Source organism: Protopterus annectens, chromosome 8.part0 (assembly GCF_019279795.1).
Source record: "Protopterus annectens isolate FY-2018-M chromosome 8.part0, PAN1.0, whole genome shotgun sequence".
Lineage (NCBI taxonomy): Eukaryota > Metazoa > Chordata > Ceratodontiformes > Protopteridae > Protopterus > Protopterus annectens.
Genome location: NC_056741.1, coordinates 258,891,145 through 258,912,102, shown reverse-complemented (window position 1 = coordinate 258,912,102; position 20,958 = coordinate 258,891,145). Strand labels below are relative to the sequence as shown.

The 20,958-nt window shown below is 42.8% G+C and overlaps 1 protein-coding gene across 2 annotated transcripts in view; it reads right to left on the bottom strand.

Moving 5' to 3' along the window:
* Positions 1-20,958, bottom strand: part of DENND4B (DENN domain containing 4B) — a 2,518,380-nt gene that overhangs the window by 1,588,441 nt on the left and 908,981 nt on the right. For both annotated transcript variants that reach the window (XM_044079736.1, XM_044079737.1), the window contains one exon: positions 16,689-16,822. In XM_044079736.1, the coding sequence (XP_043935671.1) occupies positions 16,689-16,822 (134 nt within the window). The remainder of the gene's footprint in view (positions 1-16,688; positions 16,823-20,958) is intronic.

Here is a 20,958-nt window from a genome sequence, read left to right as displayed (position 1 = left end):
GCAAGTGTACCTCGTATTCTTGCCACTGCCTTGGGCTGTTCTTCCCAGATAATGCTGCCCTCCTCCCTATCTGGGAAGCATCCGTGGTCACCATGGCTAGTGGAGCTGGGGGAGCAAAGGGGTTGCGTATTTTCACCTGGTCCGACTGAAGCCACTAAAGTAGATTTTTTTTGCAAGTGTGTATCAGAATAATTTTGAGAGACATCAGAATCGTCTGCATTGACAATTGTGCAAAAAGTAGCCACTATAGGATCCTCATATGCATGCGTGCTAGAATTACTGTGTTAGTGGCTGCCATTGTGCCCAGTACCTTTAGGACCTCGCTGGCTTGAACTTTTTTCTCTGGCTTGAACTTTTGTTTTGTGCAGAATATTCAGAACTTATTTTTGAATTCTTTCTTTTGGAAGGTTTACCATCATTGTTACTGTGTTTAATTCTGTTCCTATAAACACGGTATGCTGCAATAGCAATAAGGCAGATTTTTCATAACTGACAGTAATTCCTGACTGCACAAACTGTGTTAAAGTTGTGTCCCTTGCCTGGATGAGTAGTTGCTTGGTGGTGGCAGTTAGGAGCCAGTCGTCCAAGTATGGAAACAACCAGAACCCTAATCGCCACAGGTGAGCAGTGACTACTGCCATGCATTTGGTGAACACTCTGGGGACTGTAGTAAGGCCAAAGGGCAGAGCCCAAAACTGAAAATGACTGGCTCCCAGCCAAAAGTGCAGGTGACTCCTGAATGGTCTGTCCATTTTGATATGGTAGTACGCATCCTGAAGGTTTATCGAGCACATCCAATTGTCTCTTCCTAGAAAAGGAAGTATTGACTGCAATGTGACCATCTGGAACGTTGTCTTTTTTACTGACTTGTTCAGTCTGCTGAGATTTAAAATGGGTCTCCAGTCCCCTGTCTTCTTTGGAACTAAAAAGAATCTTGAGTAAGTTCCGGATCCTGTTTGGTTTGCGAGGACTGACTGAATGACTTGTTTTTTTAGCAACCTTTGAACTTCTATGAATGTTTGATCCCTTTGATTGGGTGGCACATCTGGGATTCTTTTGTTTAGTGGAGGTAGTGTTGAAAAGGGTACGGAGTAACCTCTGGATATAATTCTTTGTACCCATTTTTCCCAGGCAACTGGGTACAAAGACAAGCATCCCCCAACTGTCTCCAGAGTGGGACAGGCAGGCCCTCCTTTCAGGAGCACTGAAAAAGGTTACCGAAAAAAGATTCATGGCCTCCTTGATTTTGCAGACCCCCTCTGCCATGAGGATGATGTCTTCCATTGTTTCCTCCTCCTCTGCCCCTGAAGAAAGGTTCACTACGTGCATTAGGAAAGGCTTTCTGGGATTTCCAGAACCACATCTTTCCCCCTTTTTGACCCTTGGGGGAGGGTCTGGAAGAGGTGGAAAAAGTACTCTCATAGCAGAGAGAGTCTTTCTCTCCTGTTCACACCTGGTGAAATTCTCTTTTACTTTGGGGTACAAAAAGAGACGAGCCATCAAAGTGGGTGTTTATAAAGGATGACTTGAAGGGTTCTGCAAAGTTACATAAACGCATCCGGGAGTGTCTCCTAAGGGCGATTCTTGAAGATGCTGATCTACTCACTCCATCGGCTGCATATGAGATTAGCCTCACAGAGGAGTTCACCAGGCAGTTAAGGGTGGAGAGCTGGGATGATGTTTTCTCCGATGCCCCCTCAGCTACTGAACCTTGGAGAGAATCTCCTACTCCTTTATGAGATCTCTCTGCAATCTTGTAAAATGGGTTAAATGATGCAGGGAACTGAGGGTAAATGCTGCTGATGAAAACATGCACTTTTCCATATCTGTCCATCGAGCGTGAATTTTATTTGGAGGATAAACAGATGAGGATGTTTCCGATAACTCCTTTTTTGTGGCCACCACCACCGCCACTACCACAGCATCCACTGGAACTCCTTTTGTTAGAAAAACTTTGTCATCAGGGCTAGTGATAAACTTATTAGGCCTCCTAGGGATGGGCTCCACAGTGTTTGGAGACTCCCATGCCTTTTGACAAACTAAATCAATAAGCTCATTGAAAGGTGGAGGCACCCAGGAGGGGAAGGGTCTAGATCCAAAAGTTTTTAGGTACATGGACTCCTCGTCTGTAGGGTTGATGGACTTCCAATCGCCTCTCTGTTTCAAGATCTCTAGGATGTCTGCAAAGGAGACATCCTCAAAGGGCAACCGTGGGGACCCTTCTGATTTGAGGTCCATGTCAGATGTAATTGACTTCTGTGGGGAGTCCACATGCTTCCTCTTGCAAGTTTTTTTCTGAGGACCCTCCTCGGAAGGATATTCCAGACAGGTCTCAGAAGATAAGGGTTCACCCACTGGGGTTTTCTGAAGTTCTGGATCTCTATGCTTTTGTGGAATCGGTTTTGGAGAGAGAGAAAACGGTGCTCTAAGGGACGGAATAGGAGTAACCGAAGATGATGTTGTCTCTGAGGATAAGGCTCTCCTTATAGCCTCAAAAGCCCTACTCCCATGAGTCAAAGAAGGATCCAGCTCCGAAGAACTGAGACACCCCCAGCACCACAGGAGCAGGCTGCAAGGCAGAGGTAGCAGCCAAGCTCACACGAGCGGAGGCTCAGAGAGGTAGAGTAGGATCCAACAAAATATCGGCTCCACTCATCCCCTTTGAGCCGGCTGGTGAGGGTCAGCTCCCAAACTCCCTGGATGGCACCGAGGCAGTCGAAGCAGTCGGGGCCAAAAGTACCGGAGTGGGTCTCGGTTCCGACACATGCATCACCATCGGTTCCACCCTTTCCGGCTCCGAAACCACAGGTCGGGTCGGAGGAAGAATGGATAGAGAAGGGGGTAGGCACAGTCGGTTCTAATAATAGTCTTGCTAACGCCAGTGTCTTCAGCAGTATGCACCACATGATCCATACCCAAATCAGAAAGGCTCCTAGAGGACCTGGACGATGGGGCTGGAGAAGCCGACATTTGTAATAATGGAGAAAGTAATGTAGGAGATACCGGTTCCAAGGTGGGGGACTGGCTCCGTACAGTTAAAACCAATGGCTCCGAAGATATTGGAGCAGAGTTTGATGGTCTTTTAGAAGCAACATCTTTAGATACTATCGGAGACATCCTGGGAGTTTTCTTGGCTGGCTTCGACTCCTCTGAAGTAGAAGATCTTTTGGATGATTTTGTTTTGTCTGAAGGAGATTTAGACAGACTGAGAGCTTTGATTTTTCTCTAATGCTTCAGCAAAGCTAGACTTTACCATAACCTTCAGATTAAATTTATTCTTTCTCTAACGAATGGCAGATAGAACTAGGGTCTTGTAAGTGACTCTCACCTAAGCAATAGAGACACAGCGTGTGCCCATATGTCAATGACATTTTTTGCCCACACTTTGGGCATTTTTTAAAACCCAAAGGTTCATGTCTTTCCCTTGCTTTGACATTATAACCAAGAAAAACAGAAACTGTAAATCCTCTCTAACTCAAACAAAGTTATCAACACCACTAATTTACTAAGAAGGCAATAACAAACACCCAAGCCTTCCTCTAATACTATGATAGAAAAAAGGCAAGAATCCTCTAACTTAAACGGACTTTGTTTTTTTTTTTTAAGATAACTACTAAACTATACTAATAATTATTAATAGAGAAGGCAGAAAAATACACGCGTGCACAAGATTCTTCCTCTAAAAACACAATAAAGAAATGAAAAAAGTACTCCAACTTAAAACGGACTTTTTCTCTAAAGAGAAAAATACTATACTAATATCTAAAATATATTAAAGGTTAATGCGCACACCAAAGATTAAGAATATGACAGCCCTCTAATTAAAACAGGCTAAATAGAAGAATTCTTATAAATTGAATTGCACACAAAGCTATGAAAAAACACACGCACTAAGAAAAACGGGATAGGTTAGGTTACAAATAATAAAGGGCCCGGAGTTAAGGGATAACATTTTTTAAACTCTAATGATTGAAAAAACCTTATTTAAATTATGAAAAGGATTTGAAGGTAGAAAAACTACCCACTATTAACAACAATAGACAACGCTTGAATATAAAGTTATAGTCCAAAAAATATTAATACTTGGCCTGAGCTGGTCAAACGATGCTCGATCTGTTCACAGCAAATGAGATCTGAGGAACACTGGTGCATGATGGGATAGGAGATTAGCCTCGAGCTGGTTGAAGACCTCAAGCTAGAAAAAAACATCAGAGTCGAGGATCAGCTCCGAACCCATCAGTTAAGAATGAAGGCAAGATAGGACAACTTCACATCTGTCATTCCATCTGAAGCAGAGAAAACTCTGTCCACCACCTCAAAAGTAGAATGCGCTGGGGAGAAAAAAGCCGACAAAGCGGAGAAGAAATGCTTCCTCCCTGTCAACTTCTTCTGCCCTGAACTCCACCAGAGGTGGAGGTCAGAGCTGAGCTGTCCAGTGCCGAGGCTCTGAGAATCTGGCAGGGACACTATGGCTCCAAGAGTCATCCAGATCCAAACTCGGAGGCAGAGCACTCAGAGAAGACCTTGGATCCGAGGATAACAGTATCCTTGGATCTGACGCAGACTGCTTCAGCAGAACCACATCCAGGTACTCCTAAATGAAGGGTCGGATTGGAGAAGGAGTTAACAGTGGAGGAGTAGTGTGAACAAAAATTTCCTGACCCAAAGGGGTAGGAGCTGGAAGAACACCTATCTGAATTTGTCTCAGGAGGAATCTCAGCATCATCCTCCTGTCTGCTTCTGTCAAACTCCTGGAAGAATGAGAGGAGGCTAACTAGAGAGATGTTGAGTGCCGTTTCTCCACGAAAGGGAATGGTAACCTGGATCGTATCGGGTCTATAGTAGGTGAATATGGGGTCAGAGGAAGAGGTATCTGATCCGAGGTAGTCGGATCCAACAAAGCTTTCTGAAAAGTCTGTTTTGAAGCAGAAGTCTTCGGATCAGTCTTCTGTTTCTTTCATGGAGGTTCCACTGAAAGAGACAGAGGAACCAGATGGTCTGGGGGACCCTTTTGAAGTCTCCTTAAGTTTTGATTTGGGGGGTTGAGCCCTGGTAACTGCTTCAGAAAAAGCAGAAGGCAGCAATCCCTTCAGAATAAGCTTATTTTTGCAGTCAGCAACTGCACGAAGATTAAAATTTTTACAAACAGAGCAATCCACGTTTAAGTGTTTTGGGCCCAAAGAGCGCACACACACATCATGTGCATCTGAAATAGGGAGCTTATGGCCACATTGTTTGCATTTTTAAACTCTGAAAGGCCTTTCTCCGACATTTTGTAAAACTATAAAAAAATTTTTTTTTTTTTAACTAGAATAGAAGAGTAAGGGAGGAAAAAGTATGAACAATGGTACTGAGAAATACACAGATGTATAAAATTTAATAGAGGGGAAAAGGAAGTAAATAGGAGAAAATATCACCAACAATGGTAAAAAAAGAATATACTATGCATAAAAACGTTATATAGAGAAAAGGATCAAGAAAAATTCACTTAACTGACATAAAAACTCAAGAGCTATGGATGACCACATCTATTTTGCAAAAGCAGCAAACAAGATCTGAGGTATGTCAGTATTTGGTGCATTATGAGTACGGAGGAGTTTGAGAGCTTTAGGTTCCAAGAGCTATAGTAACGACCGAGTCGGACCTGAGGATCAGATAAGAACCCAATAGCTGAGAAACTAATGAAAATTTACATCAGATCTACAAATAAGTGGACTGGTGTATTAATGTGAGGACACAGTGTGCATGCTCCAAATATGGCCACAGGAAAGCAGCAGAGACAAATATGCCAAGATGCAATCATACCAGCAGAAAGAGTTCCTCCCGACAAAATGTGACAGAAATGGAAATTAATAAAAATACGAGGCAAGTTTGTTTGTGAAAAATGATTATTCACTCTACGCAAGGCAGAAGGGAAGCAATGTTTTTCCCAGCAAGCTGCTGCATCCATCTGTCTTCAGAATATTTTCCTACAGGATCAAAGACATGTTTTGATGCAGAACACAGTGAGGAAATAAGACTAGATAGATAAATTATATATACATATATATATATATATATATATATATATATATACACAATTTGCAAATGAAACTTTCCATTATGCCAAAGGAAAATGTTTGAGAGGCAGAAAAAACACAGGACCTTACTACAAAAATCACAAGTACTTCAGACTTGAACCACAGACTAGTGCTGGGAGATGGAGATGGAGATGATCAAGAAGAAGATTTTCAACAAAGACATTAGTGAATAAATGGGAGACTATACAGCATCAACCCCCACGATACAAGAGTAGACGTGTGAAACATGGCTTTGCGAGAAAGACTGGAATTTTGTCACCTTAGTTAAACTCACGGGTGAACAGTAAAGCAAATACTCCACTTTAAGTCATTAAGTTTAAGTCAACACTGAAAAGAATGAAGTAACTGAAAGTGAAACAGATTCTGTTATTAATATTTGTATGAAAATGCATGATGTAAACTGCATGCTATACTATAAAGCAGTTTTGTAGTGTGTGCAGTCGGGGGTATTTTAAATGTGAGGTGGGAGTTTCATCAGTGACTCCTGAAAAAGATTTTAAAGCAAGCAATACTGGCTATATACTATAACAAGATAAAAGATGGAACAACAGAAGCAAGTTAAAGTTACAGACTGTTGTAACCTTGGGCTGCTAGGGTCGGTTGTAAGTATAGTGATCATATTATATGTAGAATTTAGATCATTCCCATTGTTTTACAATACAAGTCTACATTTATGTTCTTGATTTAAGCTTCAGACAAGCTTTTCTGTTACTTGAAAAATGAGAAAATAATGAAAGGCATGGAACATATTAAGCTTCTTGCATCTGCAATATTATTAGCTTGTTTTTTTCTGTTAGCAAAGGCTCTTTGTGGGAGATGAAGTTTGAAGGTGCATGTAATTGACTAGTGGAAGTCAGTACATTATGTTCTGAGTGAAATTTACAATAATTCTTTAATGCAACTGAAAAACTTTTTTATCATTGTTATCTACTTTTACAAGGAGATGAACTGTCTTCAGATGCAAGCAATTAATCTTGAGAGTTCTGAGCACTATTTGCCGCAATAAATGTAATAGTTAAAGGTACAATGACTAGCAGTTCATTGAAAAATAAATTAATCTTGAAACTGTGAGAAGTGAATTAGTACTAGCCTCCCCAGGAAACTCAATACTTAGCTGCACTTAATAGAATAGTGCAAAATTTAGTTTTCTTATTTAAAGTTATCTAAGTGCACACACAGCAGCTGCAAGATTCCTTCTAGCTAAAGTTTTACTTTTTCCTTTTCTGTTTTTTTTTTCTGTCAGGTTCTTCAAATTTCTTCTTTGCTGGCATCCAGGTAGTATACTTACTAGCCAATAACTAAATTTTACTAAAACTGATGGCGTTGGTGGCCACTTTTTTTTAATACAGTTTTTGTTTTCACACTAGGGGAGAGCAAATCAACCTGCTGATCAGTTTTCAGGCATCTTGGAAGTCCCCCATTTATGTTATTAATATTTACAAAGACAATGAATCGACTGAAGACAGCAATCAAGTAAGAGTTTTTGCTCTTACTAATATTTGTACAAAGTGCCTACAAGTTATTTTGTAAAGGTCTTCTGATCTGACTTCACAAGTAAACATACTACTGCATCCTTGCTGGGCTCCTAGCCACACTACAAGTTATTATATCAGCACACTGCCAGTCCACTTTATGAAATGTCAATATTGTGGTTTCTGGATATATGCATAAAGAACAGTAACATGCAGGGGAGATCTGTATAATACCCTGCCTTAACATTTTCCTCATCAGTGTAAATACCTCATGAGGTAACCCTGGAAAAAAACAGTTATGAATCCACTTGGTCTTCAAATACTAAATTCAGCAAACTAAACAATATCTAATGCACAAGCTTAAGTGTTTTGGCAAATTTACACATAAGCAAATGCCATACATACTGGCTCTTAAATGAAAGAAATGTAACAGCTACAAAAATACATTAACTCATTATAATTTATAAGTATCTGTTTAACCCATTTCAGAGTCAGTTATAGCAAACAGAAATAAGGCATGAAGTCAGTCCTTGAGATGAAGGTCCATCTTAATGTACGTACACACACACACATATGTACACACACACACACACACACACACACACACACACACACACGTACACACACAGAGTCTGGATCCTCAATTCAAGTTACTGCATTTTTTCCTGGGATGCAGAAGATAACAAGGGACCCTTACAAAAAACACTCAGAAAGACTGTGCAATCTTCAAAGAGAATGAACCCCTGATGGAATAATAACTGAAAAGCAAAATGATGTGATGCAACAGTGCTTACTACTGTTGCATTACTGAGTTGCCCCATCTTCAAAAATGTCTTGTTTATAACCTTATACATGGCATTTTGTGATGAGTTTACACATACTTCTACTTGCGATCATCATCATAACATCTGCCTTTTATATTAGTATAGATCCAGTGCATAAGATTACTGCTATTTGCAGCTTCCACATTTTTGTACCCAGTTCATCACGCTGGATAACTGTAGTTGCTATAGCAGGTATATCTGTAGGAGACTGACTGATCAGGGACATGCTTCTAATTTGTAAGGGAAAAAAAAGGGGTACACTATGTTAACAACCTTCTTCTCTTTTAATCTCTGATTTCAACAAAGTTGTAAATCTCAACATTCTGCTGAGAGTTGGGTATAAACAGAGAACTCATCACAAAACTTAATGCAATGGTTAAGCCAATCTACTGCACTGCAGAGAAAGCATAATGACCACCTTAACACATGCTACACCAGAAATGTGTTCAAGAATTACAATGGACTGGTAGAAATCACTCAGGGAAATGGAAAACCACCAAATGTTCACATCACTGCTTTACATTCCTAGGGGAAGTAGGTAGCTTAAGTGAACATTAACATTAAAAATCTTTACGTTTTGACTACACTGGTTTAAAAAATCATAAAATTCAGTTAGGATTACACAGACTGCTTGTGTTTTCTCAGCAGGATCAGAGGAAAAAAAGCAGCAAGGTTAATGAGGGCCATATGTAGGAGGTGGTATATGCATGAAACTCAGTGGTCCCAGTGATGATCTTATTCAATACAGATAAATTAGATAATGTGCATTGGAGCAAAATGAAATGCAGCTTCTGCTTTCTGTTCCACTTTTTTTTTTTTTTAAGTTGACTGGTGGCTAGATGCTGAATTGCTGATATATTCATATTTAACAAAAAAAAAAATAATTTTTATGTGAAAAGAGGAGTGTAAAACAAAGCTTCACAGCCAATCTACTCACCCATCCTGGTGTAAGACCGTGATGCACATTACTCAATGACATCAAGTCAGTGGTGGCGGCTGCCCTGTCTTGGCTTCCACAAGATGTACAACATTGCTGAAGGCATTCTCACATTCATACCCATTTCCCCTTAAATTGTATATGCCCCAAGGGAAATGGGTATGTATCTATACTAATAATGCTGCCCTTCTTTCTGCACTTCCAGTATCTAAAGGAGTTTAAAACATGTAAAAACACACAGAAAGACACACATATGGTCACATTGCTTTGACTGCAACTGTAGTCATTTAATTTTAATGCTGCTTGGGGGCCTGTACTTTGACTGCAGGTTTTCTCCTTTGCTTTTTTTACTTCTACGTAAATGGAGTGATTGCTGGATAGCACAATACCTGTACCCTGACCTCACTTAATCACAGTGCTAACCATGGTGTAGTTCTCAGCAGACTTGTGACTGGGATGGGAAACAAATGCATTTTTATGGAGGATCTAATTTTTAATGGAAGACAATTTCTTGGTGTTAACTTCAAACAGAAGGAGCACATCAGCAATTTACAAAGAGGTACACCAACCCAACAGTTTCATACAGTAAAATGTTCCCTTGCTATTAACCTTTAATTAGGTTAAGAAGTGAACCAATAGAGGTTTCACAGCTATGGTCATCTAAGGTATTAGGGTACTTGCTGAAAAAAAAGTGGAAATAGGATTACTGTCCTATCAAAAAAATTCAAAAAAGATCACTTGTACTTGAAACAGTTCTGTCAAGAACAGTTAATGAAATTCCAGCAATGAACCAAAAGGGTAGTGTATATCCCTCAAAAACAACTAATAAAAAGAAGTTATGTACTTACCATAACATTCCATGTTTGTAGTCCATCTCGCCCTTCATTCTTACACTTGGGTTCGGAGCCAAACCTCGGCTCCGACTCAGCAATTCTCTAGCTCAAAGACTTCTGGTTGGCTCGTGGCAAGGAGGCATCCCATCTTGCACTGCTGACATATCCAAGATCTTGTTTGCTGCAAGTAGTAAATATATAGAGACAAAGAACAAACCATGGAGAAAAGTCTCAACATAAAGACAAAGCAATAGTCACAATTCCCCCAGGTCCTCAAAGGAGGGGGCAGGAGGGTGGTTTCGTAAGAATGAAGGGCAAGATGGACTACAAACATGGAACGTTATGGTAAGTACATAACTTCTTATGTCCTGTAGTCCTATCTCGCCTTCATTCTTACACTTGGGACAGCATCCCTAGCACCTTTATCTTGGGTGGCTCACAGGAAAATGCTCCTGAGTACTGTGGAACCAAAGGAAGATTTGTTCCTGGAAGCCACGTCCAACTTGTACTGAGTTATGAATGTATGAGGTGTAGTCCATGTTGCTGCTGCACAAATGTTATCCATGGGAATCTTTGCTTGGAAAGCTACCAAGGTAGAAACAGATCTGGTAGAGTGGGCTTTCACCTTAAAGGGGAGATCTTTGCCACTGGACGTATAAATCAATGAAATGCAGCTTGAAATCCAGTGTGATAAATTAGGTTTTGAAACTGGTAAACCCCTTCTTGCATCTGAAAAGGAAATAATTGGTCTGACCTTCTGAAACTCTTGGTTCTTTGGAGATAGAAATCACAGTTGTCTATGAACGTCAAGCTGGTGAAATTTGTACTCTGCCTTGTCAGAAAAATTAGGGAAAAAGACAGGTAGTTCAATGGATTGATTAATATTGACCTGAGAAGAGACCTTGGGAACAAATGAAAGGTTGGTCCGTAAAGAAACCCTGTCTCTGTGGAATACCAAATAAGGAGGCTTAATAGAGAGGGCTTGCAGTTCTGAGACTCTCCTTGCAGATGTAAAGGCCACTAAAAATATGGTTTTCCATGAAAGGAATTTGAGGTCACAAGTTGCCGAAGGTACAAAGGGATGTGAAATAAGTTTTTGAAGTACAAAATTCAATTCCCAGGGTGCCACAGAGTCCATAACGGGCGGGGGGTCGTAATAATGTGGCCCCTTTAAGGAAACCTCTACACAATCTATGCGCCATAAGGTTAGGATCATTAGCCAAATGAAAGGTAGAAATAGCTGCCAGCTGAATCTTAACAGTGGCAGCGGCTGAACCTTGATGGAACAGTTGTGTAAGAAACTCCAAAATCGCAGAGATGGGGGCTGTGTAAAGGATCGAGTTTTCTGTCATGAGCCCAGAAGGAAAACCTTTTCCACTTAACTGGCGTAAATCTTCCTAGATGAAGGTTTGTGAGAAGATGTCAGAATATGTACATCAGGAGAAAATTTAAAGCCTCACTAGGGATGGAATCGGAGTAGACACGCTGTCAAATTGAGGGTGTGGAGAGAGGGATGGAACACCCCTGACGTGTGTCAGTAAATATGGAACTGGATCCAGGGTCCAAGGTTCGTCCATTAGGTGAGGCCTGAGGAAGGGGAACCAAATTTGATGAGGCCAGAAAGGAGCAATGAGAATCGTCTTGCTTTCCAGGGATTTTGCTTTCTGAATTACCTTTGGTACCAGAGGAAAAGGTGGGAAGGCATAGAGAAGTCCAGAGGGCCAATCATGAAAGATTGTCTCTGGGTGTCTCACCCTTCGGGGGGGGGGGGATCAGGGTGAAGTAGTTGCTGCATTTGGCATTCAGAGGGGTGGCAAAGAGATTGCAGCAAGGCTGACCCCATCTGCGAAAAATCTGTCTGCAATCTGTTGATTCAGAGACCACTCATGAGGCATCAGAATCTCTCTGCTGAGCCTGTTGGCTATCACGCTGGTTTTCCCCGGAATGTGCATTGCAACCAGAAAATGTTGAGAAAACACTGCCCACTCCCACACTCAAAGGGCCTCTCTGCAAAGGGGATAAGATTTGGTCCCTCCTTGTTTATGTACCATACCACCGACATATTGTACGAGTGGATCGCAATCGTCCCTAGAGGGAGAAATGTGTGAAGTGCTTGCAATGCTAGAAGCATCGCTCTCATCTCCAAGCCGTTGATATGCAAATGAGCCTCGTGTTCCTGCCACGTGCCTTGGACTGTTCTCCCTACATAATGTCCCCCCCACCCTATCTGGGAGGCATCTGTGGTCATGGTGTTGACAGGGAGAGACGGAACAAATGGTCTGCCTGTGGTCAGATGGTTGGAATGGGTCCACCAGCGAAGATCCTGTTTGTACGATTCTGTTATCAGGATGGGGTGAGAAAGAGGTAGTTGTTGCAGTGACCATTGGGCAAAAAGTAACCACTGCAGAACCCTCATGTGCAGTCTGGCTAATGGAACTAATGTTATTGTAGAGGTCATCTTCCCTAACAATTTGGGTACCGTGTCTTTGCTTTTGCCTTCCACTGTGGAAGTAGACTCCAAATTTGTTGCCTGAGATTCTGGACTCTCTCTACGGGGAGATAAGTCCTCATTGTGACTGTATTTATTTTGGCGCCAATAAAATTCACATGCTGAGAGAGACACAATGCAGATTTTTGCCGGTTTATTGTAATTCCTAGCTGCAAGCAAGTCATAATGGTGCCGTCCCTGGCCTGAAATAGTAGATGCCTGGTGGTGGCAGTCAGGAGCCAGTCGTCCAGGTACAGAAACACTTGGAATCCAAGGCATCTCAAGTGAGCCATTACCACTGCCATGCATTTGGTGAACACTCTGGGGGCTGTGGTGAGACCAAAGGGCAGGGCACAAAACTGGTAATGACTGGCCCCCAGCCGGAAGCCTAAGTGGCTCCTTGATACTCTGTCCATTTTGATGTGGTAGTAAGCATCTTGGAGAACTATGGAGCACATCCAAATGTCTTTCCCTAACAATGGAAGTATCGACTGTAATGTGGCCATTTGGAACTTGGACTTCGCTACAGATTCGTTCAACTTGCTGAGATCCAAGATGGGTCTCAAGTCCCTGCTCGTTTCGGCACCAGAAAGAATCTGGAGTAAGTCCCTAATCCTACTTAGTCTGCCAGGACGGGTTAGATGACTCTCTTTTTGAGCAACATTTGGATCTCTAGAGTTGCAGAACCCCTGTGATTGGGTGGAACATCCGTGATTCTTCTGGTCCGAGGAGGGGGGAAGAGAAGGGAATACATTATCCTCTGGTAATTATCCTTCGTATCCACTTGTTTTGAGTGATATCACGCCAGGCTTCTGGGTATAAGGATCTACGTCTCCTGACTGGCTCCAGAGATGCACAGTCAGGCCTCCTTTCAGGAGTGCTAGTAGGGACGACCATGAAAGGAATCATCATCTCCCTGGTTCTGCGGGCCTCCTCTGTCTCTAGGGTGACATCTACCATTATTTCCTCCTCATCTGCCTCTGGAAAAGGAATCACCTTGTGCGTCCTGGAAAAACCTCTGCGACTTCTTGAACCACATCTTTCTGCCCCTCTGCCCTTTGGGATAGGGTCTAGAAGGAACGGAAAAACACACTCCCATGGCAGACAGGGTTTTCCCTTCCTGTTCGCACCTGGTGAGTGTGTCCTTTACCTTAGGTCCAAACAGGGAGGACCCATTAAAGGGGGCGTTGGTAAATGTAGACTTAAAGGCCTTTGCAAAGTTACACAAGTGCATCCAGGAGTGTCTTTCTTCTAAGAGAAACTCCTGAACCCGCTGCCCTACTTGCTCCATTTACTGCATAAATTATCAGCCTCATGGAGGAGTTGACAACAGAATTTAAGGTAGACATCTATCTGTTAAGTTTATCAGATACTGCTTTAGATACATTACCTTGGAGAGTATCTCCCAGCTCTTTCAGATCTCTCTGGAATCTAGTGAACTGAGACAAGCAGTTCAGCGATCTGAGTGTAAAAGCCGCTGAAGAAAAGATATGCTTCCCATACCTATCCATCATTCGAGACTCCTTGTTCGGTGGATGGACAGTGGAGGAAGTTTTAGCAAGTTCCTTTTTGGTGGCTGTTGCCACCACTCTGGCATCTACTGGCACGCCTTTGGTGAGAAAAACTTTGTCCTGAGGTGCTGACAAAAATTTATTGGGTCTTCTAGAAACTGGTTCCACAGTATCAGGAGATTCCCACACCTTCCGACTCTCTAGAGCCAGGAGTTCATCGAAAGGTGGAGACGCCCAAGAGGTGGAAGGTTGAGACCCGAAAGCCTTCAGGTACACTGACTCCTCATCAGAAATGGAGGTGGTGGGCCAGGGGCCTCTCTGTTTAAGGATCTCAAGGATATCTACGAAGGAGATATCAAAGGACGACCTGGGGGGGACCCTTCTGACTCCTCAAGGTCAGTGTCTGATGTAATGGACTCATCGGGGGAGTCAACATACTTCCTCTTACTAGTTTTCTTCTGAGGGGGCTCCTCAGAAGGATATTCTGGGGAGATCTCAGAAGACTGGGGACCACTCATGGTGTGTTCCGGAGGCTGTGAGTCTCTGCTGTGTTGGATGAGAGAAGGTGCCGAGACTGAGGTCGGCGCTTTAGGGGGAAGAGTGTCGGTGCCCCTAGTTGGAACTGAAGACTTGGAGAGAACACTCATCACCTCAAAGGCCCATCCTCCTGACTCTGAGGAGGTCCCCCGCTCTGAAGATGCAGAAGCAATCCTTGGTGCCAAGGAGATGGGCGTGGGGTCCGAATTCACCTGAGCCAAAGCACAGAGAGGTAAGCTCAGAACCAAAGAAGTTTGGGTCCAAGCATCCCCCCTTGGGACCAACTGGAGAGCTTAGGACCATAGACCCCACGGATGGCACTGAAGGGGTCTGAGCAGATATTGGAACCGAGAGACCAACAGAGATAGCTGGAACCGACCTTTCCAGAGCAAGTGGCACCGACATCTCGGGCTCCGATGCGCCGGAGTGGCATGGAGGAGGAACAGTGACAGGGTGTATGGGCTCAGTAGGCTCCGGAACCGACTGGGAAGGAGCCGAAAGTAAATTTGCCAGCACCGATGTCTTGTGGAGTCTGCGCACCACTCTCTCAATGTCCTCATCAGAAAGGCTCCTCGAGGACCTGGAGGATGAAGTGGGGGACCTAGACCGCTGAAGAATAAGCGATCTGAGTGTCAGAGAGACTGGATGAAATTCAGCTGACCAGCTCCAAGACACAGACTCAGTTATCGGCTCCATAACCCTTGGAACCAAAACTGAGTGTTCCACATAAATAACCTCTCTCTGCACCGAAACAGTGGAGCCGAAAAGAAGTAGTCAATTTGGCAATTTTCTCTGGTGGCTCCGATGACAGTGAGTGAGTGGGAGACCGCCTTTTTGTAGTTTTTAGCTTTGTCTTTTTTAGAAGATGGTGACTTAGAACTAGAGGAGGAAGAAGAAGCCAATTCATCCTCGAAAGAATGCTTTAAGAGGCCTTTCAAAATGAGCTTGTTCTTTCTCTCGTGAAGGATTCGAGGACTAAAAGCATGGTAAAAAGAGCAAGATTCTTGAAGGTGAATAGCACCTAAGCAGTATACACAAATAGTATGCTCATCTGTCAGGGACATTTTCTGGGCGCACTTGGTACATTTTTTAAAGCCAGAAGGCTTGTGGTCCTTCACATCTTTAGACATATCTGAAACCAAATCAGAAATACCAATGCCAGAAATAGAAAGGGAAAACAGAGACTACCTCTAAATTAAACGGTTAGCTCTGAGGAAACAACAAAGTCAGACAGAGGACTAGGTCATCTAACTTAAATGGGCCTAGCCCTGGGGAAGAAAAAAAGATAACAGAGGACTAGGTCCTCTAACTTAAATGGGCCTAGCCCTGGAAAGAACACGAGCAAGAGAACCGAGGACTAGGTCCTCTAACTTAAACGGGCCTAGCCCTTGGTGAAAAAAGCTTAGAAAAGGAAACAACAAATAGGCAAATAGCAAGCAAAACCAAAAGTGATGCACGGATACACAACAACAGGCCTACAGAAGAACGGCCAATCAAAAAAACAGCAGAAAACAGAGCAAACAATGCCACACAAGGTCTTAGACACTAGACTATAAACAATCACTAAGTAGGCTGAATACAACTTTTTATAAATTGAATAACAAGTAGAAAAATATTTCACTTAGCCACAGCCAAGCAGCAGCACATCTTGACTCAATGGGCGGCAAACGAGATCTGGGATATGTCAGCGGTCCATGATGGGATACCTCCTTGCCATGAGCCAACCAGAAGACTTTGAGCTACAGAACTGCTGAGTCGGAGCTGAAGTTTGGCACCGAACCCAAGTGTAAGAATGAAGGCGAGATAGGACTACAGAACATCTAATGTTCTGAAACAATTCTGGCTATAAGGGTCAACCCGACTCAGGAAAAAAATGTTCAGTCCTCTCATATACTAATGCTGGATAGGTGGCAACAGCCAGTCCAAAGGACTGACGTTTGTCAAACTGGTGCTGAATTTAAGACCTAGGTATGGTAAAGCAAAGTTCCATAGAGACAATTACTTACTTTCATCTATCTGATCATACAGTCTACTCAGTGACCCAAGTAGTGCTTTATAAAACTTTCGAGGTAATGAACGATAACTCAGAGCTTTTTTTTCTTCACTTCGCCTCCAGGTTTTGGAAGACTCCTGCTTTGCTCTTTAAAGAAGGAAGAAGAAAGAAATAAAGGTTAAAACACTGAAATAGCACAAAATGCACTGTAGACAAGCCTTTAAAAACAGCACACAGAGTCTCCATTTTTCACTTTTTTCACAGTGATGTACATGCCTCAAAACAATCTACTAAACCAAACAAAGGAGCTGAAGTAGAGCTCCCTAACCTGTAATCTTTAATACCTACCCTAGATTATCTTTCTGAATAAGGTCTTATAAACATCATTAAAAACACTCTAGCAGACAGTCAAACTTGAGCTAATAGGCTAGCAGTACCTGGAAGAATTTTACAGCTCAACTGAGCAAGAAAAGGGTGGCACTGCATTTCCAGATACATACATCCTAAACAGAAGAACTTTTCACTGTGAATGCTCAGTCTATATTTAATCTTAAGACCCAGGACAAATTCAGTGTTTCCCTCAATCTGTACCACAACTTCTGTACCAATAGCAATCCACCTGTTGAGGGACAACTTCTAACCCAAATGATATAACTGCCTGCTCACTGTCGGTGACGGGGTGCTGATGGTGGATACCAGTCTGGAACTCAAGACAAAGAGAAACATTTACAAGGTTTGCAAATTGGCATCTATATATATAAAAAAAATAGCTTTCTTCCAGCTGTGGAGATGGTTGAGTTTTATGGGAGATCAGGAGTGTGAATCCTGAAATACAGATATCTTTTCTAAAGCAGTTTTGGATATTTGGAAGACATTAGTGATGAACGTAGGTCTGTGTTTATCTATACTCAGCAGCCCTAGTTAGTTCTACTTGGAAGCCAGCACTTTATCTGAATCCTACTTAAAATGTTCATGCATGGGCTCACTGAAGGAGACATCTCTGCTTAACATACAAGACCATGTCAAACCCAGAGCTGTTGGACATGCTACACTTAAAGAAATCCCAGTCCCTCAGACACATGCTCCAGGAATCTAAACCTTGTCATCACAATGAACAAAACATGCTAGAGGGATAAGTTCCTGACCCAGAGACTCTCCAGACTCTGGAATAGACTGCCCATACATGTCAAGCAGAGAGCCTCTTTGGCCCTCTTCAAAAGGAACCTTGATGATTGGATGGGAGATAGGAAATTCTGCCCGGGAATCACGTCAGGTGCCCTGCTAGACAGGGGTCCAGGGAAGTAAATACTGTGGGAAGAAGTAACCAGGGAATTGTTATGGCTAGGCTTGTACAGGTCTTAGGGCCGATAGCCTAGTATCAACCTATGAACATCTCATGGAGGGGACTGTTTTTATTAATCTGTCAGCAGCTCTGGGTATTTTTTGTGGGAGTCTTTTCTTTAAATACCATTTAAAATGCTCATGCATGAAATTGAGGTTCTTCAAGAATGAGACATAATCTAAGGGGACCAAATTACAGGTGATCATCAGTGCTGTATCCTAGAGAACACATTTGGGAGACATATGCCAGCTTATGGCCTACTACTTCAGTATCCAAGAAGGATAACAGATCAGGTGAAAGATATCCTTTTACTGGCTGGAGCAAGAGAACTTGTGGTGATAACCTCTACTGCTGAGGTCTCTGTTGGTTGAGCAAGGTGAAAATACTGCAAGTCCTAAAATTTCAAAAAACTGAAATGCGACTCTTGTAAAAACGGAATTCAAAAACTCATTATTAATATTAGAGCATCTGTGTTCACCTCTTCTGCATCGTATACTCCAACTACCTCAAACTAAAGGGAATACTCCAAGATGCAGCAATCTCAAAATCAGAAAAGAATTCCTTCATAGGTAGGTACTAGGCTATCTGCCTGAAGGCATTTATAAGCCTAGCCGGAATGTTCTGACTTTCGCCGCCCCCTTAGATTACTTTCCTGTGCCTCTGTCCAAGCTGAGCCATTGAAGTGATCCCAGGGGTAAACTTTCTGTCTCCCATCCACTCGTCATGATTTCTCTTGAAGAGGGTTAGCGAGGAGCTCTGCCTAATGTAGACTGGAATCTTGTTCCAGAGCATGGGAAGTCTCTGGGACAGGAATCTATCCCTCCATCATGTCCTATTTATTGTTGTGGTGAGGTTTAGATCCCTGGAGAGTGTGGCTCAAGGGGGATATGGTTTTCTTTAGGTGGAGGCATGTCCATCAGTTCTGGGTTGGACATGGCCTTGTACGTCAGGCAGAGATCACCTCTGAGTAGGCGGTATGCAACCGAGTACAGCTGGAGTTTCTTCAGTCGAGCTGCATAGGGCATCTGCTTGAGGCCAGTAATCCTCTTGGTGAGGGTACTTCTGTGGTCTTACCAGTTGTTTCAGGTGTCTTGTAAGCTACATCCCAAATGGGGCATTGTACTCTATTGATTGGTCTGATGAGTAATGCGTAGAGGGGCCCAATGACTTATTTCGATCTGGATGCAAACCCTTTTGTGATTAGGTGGGCCACATAGAATGATTTTCTAACCACTTTGGCAATGTGATTATCAAGAGGTTATTGAGAGAGGTTACTATCTACTTGGGTTCCTAGATCCCTTATTACGTCTTCCGTATTTGGGGGCTACCACCTATGTGGTTGTTTGTGGGTACTTTCTTTTTTCTAAAGGGGATGACTATGCACTTTTTGCCATTTAGCTTGAGGCCATGGTTTTGACACCAGGTATCTATCTCAGTGAGACCCTTTTGGAGGATGTTTGTGTCAGCTGGATAGTCAATTATAGCCCCTAGTTTGCAGTCGTCTGCGAACCTGGTCAGCCATAGTCCTCCTGTGCTTGCCTGTACCTCTGAGAAGTATATGCCGAACAGGAGGGGTCCTAGGACTGAGCCCTGGGGAACACCACTTGTAACCGGTTTAGAGTTAGACCTAGCTCCTGCAACTCTTCCCATGTGGGTTATGTCCGCGAGCCAGTTGACAACCTATCTCGTGACATAGGGGTTTATGCTCAGGCTGGTGAGCTTGTCTATAATACCTGAGTGGGGAATGGTGTCGAAGGCCTTTGTGAGGTCTAGGTAGGCTGTGTGAACCACCTTTCCCTCTTCTACAGCCTTGGTAACTGTCTCAAAGAAGTTCACCAGACTTAGGAGGCATGATCTGCCCTTAAAGCCAAACTGTGTAGGGTCCAGTGTCTGGAGGTTTCCTGTGTCTCTGTTAATGAGATCCATGATGATGCGCTCCATAGCTTTGCAGACCAAGCTAGTCAGGCTTATAGGGCGATAGTTCCCGGGGTCCGTTGTGGCTCCACCTTTGTGGAGAGGAATAACTGTTGCTGTGTGCCACTCTGTGGGCACGTAGCCTGTGGAGAGGCTGAGTTTAAACAGTGTGTTTAAATGAGGGGTTAGTTAATCTTTGAGCTCGTGTAGGTCGCAGTCTGGGACACCGTCCGGTCCCACTGATGCTGTGTTTTTGGCTTTGGAGAGGGCTGTTTTAACCTGAGTGTCTGTGATTTCAGGGGCACTACATTCTTCTGGTATAGTTATAGGCCCTTTTGGGGGTGAGAGGGGGGTGACGTTTGCACTGAACCTGACTGCCAGGATGTTGGCTATATCGGTCGGTTCAGTGTATTTTGTGCCATTCTGCACTAACTCTGAGCAGATCTGAGAATTGCCACTTAGATTCTTGACATAGCTAAAGAATGCCTTGTGGTTATCTTTGGAGTCCATGGCAATTTTTCTTTTGAAGCTTGCCTTGGATGATTTTATGAGGGAACATAGTTTCTTGTCGATACTGATATTTTTTTTGAAGCCATATTGCTCAGACACAGCTCCACGTGGTCCTGTTGAGTCTTCCTGGCTACAGAGAACTGAAAAAAAGCGACTGCTTTCCTGATTAAGTATCCTGCTGTTTTTTATATTTGTTTTACCTTCTACTGCTTACCTAGAGCAAGCTTTAACTGTTTTCAGTTATTTACTGCATTTTTTATTATCTGCACTTAAAAGTACATTTTAGTCGAAATTAGTCTAATTCAAGTCGAAAAGTGTTTGTTTGCTGTTTAATTTAATTGTTTGGCTGCCCACTAAAGTGTGCTAGCCTGTACTACTGACTTATTGCCTTTTCTGCATTTCTGTGTGTTTCTATTTAAAAACAAAAAAACCAAAAAAATATTCCTTGTTTTCCTGCCTCTCCTAAACTAGTTAGACCAGTTTACAGGCCTTGCTGTATCCTGGGCTGTGTTGTAGT